Source organism: Austrofundulus limnaeus, unplaced genomic scaffold (assembly GCF_001266775.1).
Source record: "Austrofundulus limnaeus strain Quisiro unplaced genomic scaffold, Austrofundulus_limnaeus-1.0 Scaffold350, whole genome shotgun sequence".
Lineage (NCBI taxonomy): Eukaryota > Metazoa > Chordata > Actinopteri > Cyprinodontiformes > Rivulidae > Austrofundulus > Austrofundulus limnaeus.
This window is the reverse complement of record NW_013952752.1, coordinates 99,485-100,774: the sequence shown is the minus strand read 5'-3', so window position 1 is coordinate 100,774 and position 1,290 is coordinate 99,485. Positions and strand designations below refer to the sequence as shown.

General features: G+C 44.3%; 1 protein-coding gene across 1 annotated transcript in view; it reads left to right on the top strand.

The window, feature by feature from the left end:
- Positions 1–1,290, top strand: part of ndufs2 (NADH:ubiquinone oxidoreductase core subunit S2) — a 15,747-nt gene that overhangs the window by 7,705 nt on the left and 6,752 nt on the right. The window contains exon 5 of the mRNA XM_014022948.1: positions 697–809. Within this exon, the coding sequence (XP_013878402.1) occupies positions 697–809 (113 nt within the window). The remainder of the gene's footprint in view (positions 1–696; positions 810–1,290) is intronic.

The window sequence follows — 1,290 nt, the reverse complement described above, 5'->3', positions numbered from 1 at the left end:
ACACACACACACACACACACATACATACATACACACTTCCTGGGTTAAATTTCTCATACATGCATATGATAACCACAAAGAGGATTGGTAAAATAACGGTATGTTTTGTGATCGATTCAATGCGGACGTCCGTCACACAGTAAATGTGTCGCTCCACTTCATCCCAGCTGAGTTCTGCTCCACATCTTTGTGTGTTCCAGTTGGTCCGGTTCATTTCTGAACATTTTCATCAAAGCGGGGTCTTGTCAGCTTCACCTGTGATTTATGAAAGRCCCGAGGGAACTTAAAGACAGACTGGTCWGTGTGACCATGTCATGAAACAGAAACTACTTTACAGTTTCCAGCCCACTAGGTGGTGCTCTGCTGTCACATTTGAGACATGCAGTAAAGATCATCATCACAGCTCAGAAGAGCTTACTTCTGTGGTGTTACTGAAATTAGGATGTCAGGATTATTTTCTGCTGTGGCTTTGTAAAATATACGGGTCAGTTAAAGCTGAAAACAAAGCAGATACAGGAGATGTGCACGGGTAGAGTTTTAGAAAGGGAGAAAAACAAAAAACCCTGGATGTCCAACCATTGAGAGACGTTTTGACTGAAAACAAGGCCTCATCTATGGTTGGCTGATCTGGACTGGTGGGCACAAATTCTAAACACTGGCCTCAGGTCTGATTGATTCCACCCCGTGTATTTCCAGTGCTGTTCGGAGAGATGACCCGCATCCTGAACCACATCATGGCCGTCGGCACACACGCCCTGGATGTGGGGGCCATGACTCCGTTTTTCTGGTTGTTCGAGGAGCGAGAGAAGGTCAGTATTTTTCTTGACTCTTGGTCAAGTTGATATCACTGTTCAGCCTCCCTCACATTAAAATAGTTATTTCTGGCTTCCCTCAAAAATGGATTAAAGCTTTATTTTTTAAAACTGTGCTAACATCAAACTTCCTACAGGGCTGTAGAGTGTGACCAATTTGGTTGCAAATGCGACCTGATTTCCTAATAGTGCGACTAAAAAAAATGTCCGGTCGCACTGTTGCGACCAATCGTTCGAGGGGGAGGGGGAGCGTCGCCCGCTGAAACTAAGGCTACATTCACACTGCAGGCAAATCCAACCCAAATCTGATTTTTTTGACCCATCTGACTCATATCCGATTTTTTTATGACAGTCTGAACGCGACAAATCCGATGTTTTCTAATCCGACCCAGGCCGTTTCAGTGTGTGGTTTTAAATTTCTGAGTGTTTATGTGCTGCAGAACAGGAACCTGCTGTAAAACAGCAATTATGCTGAGAC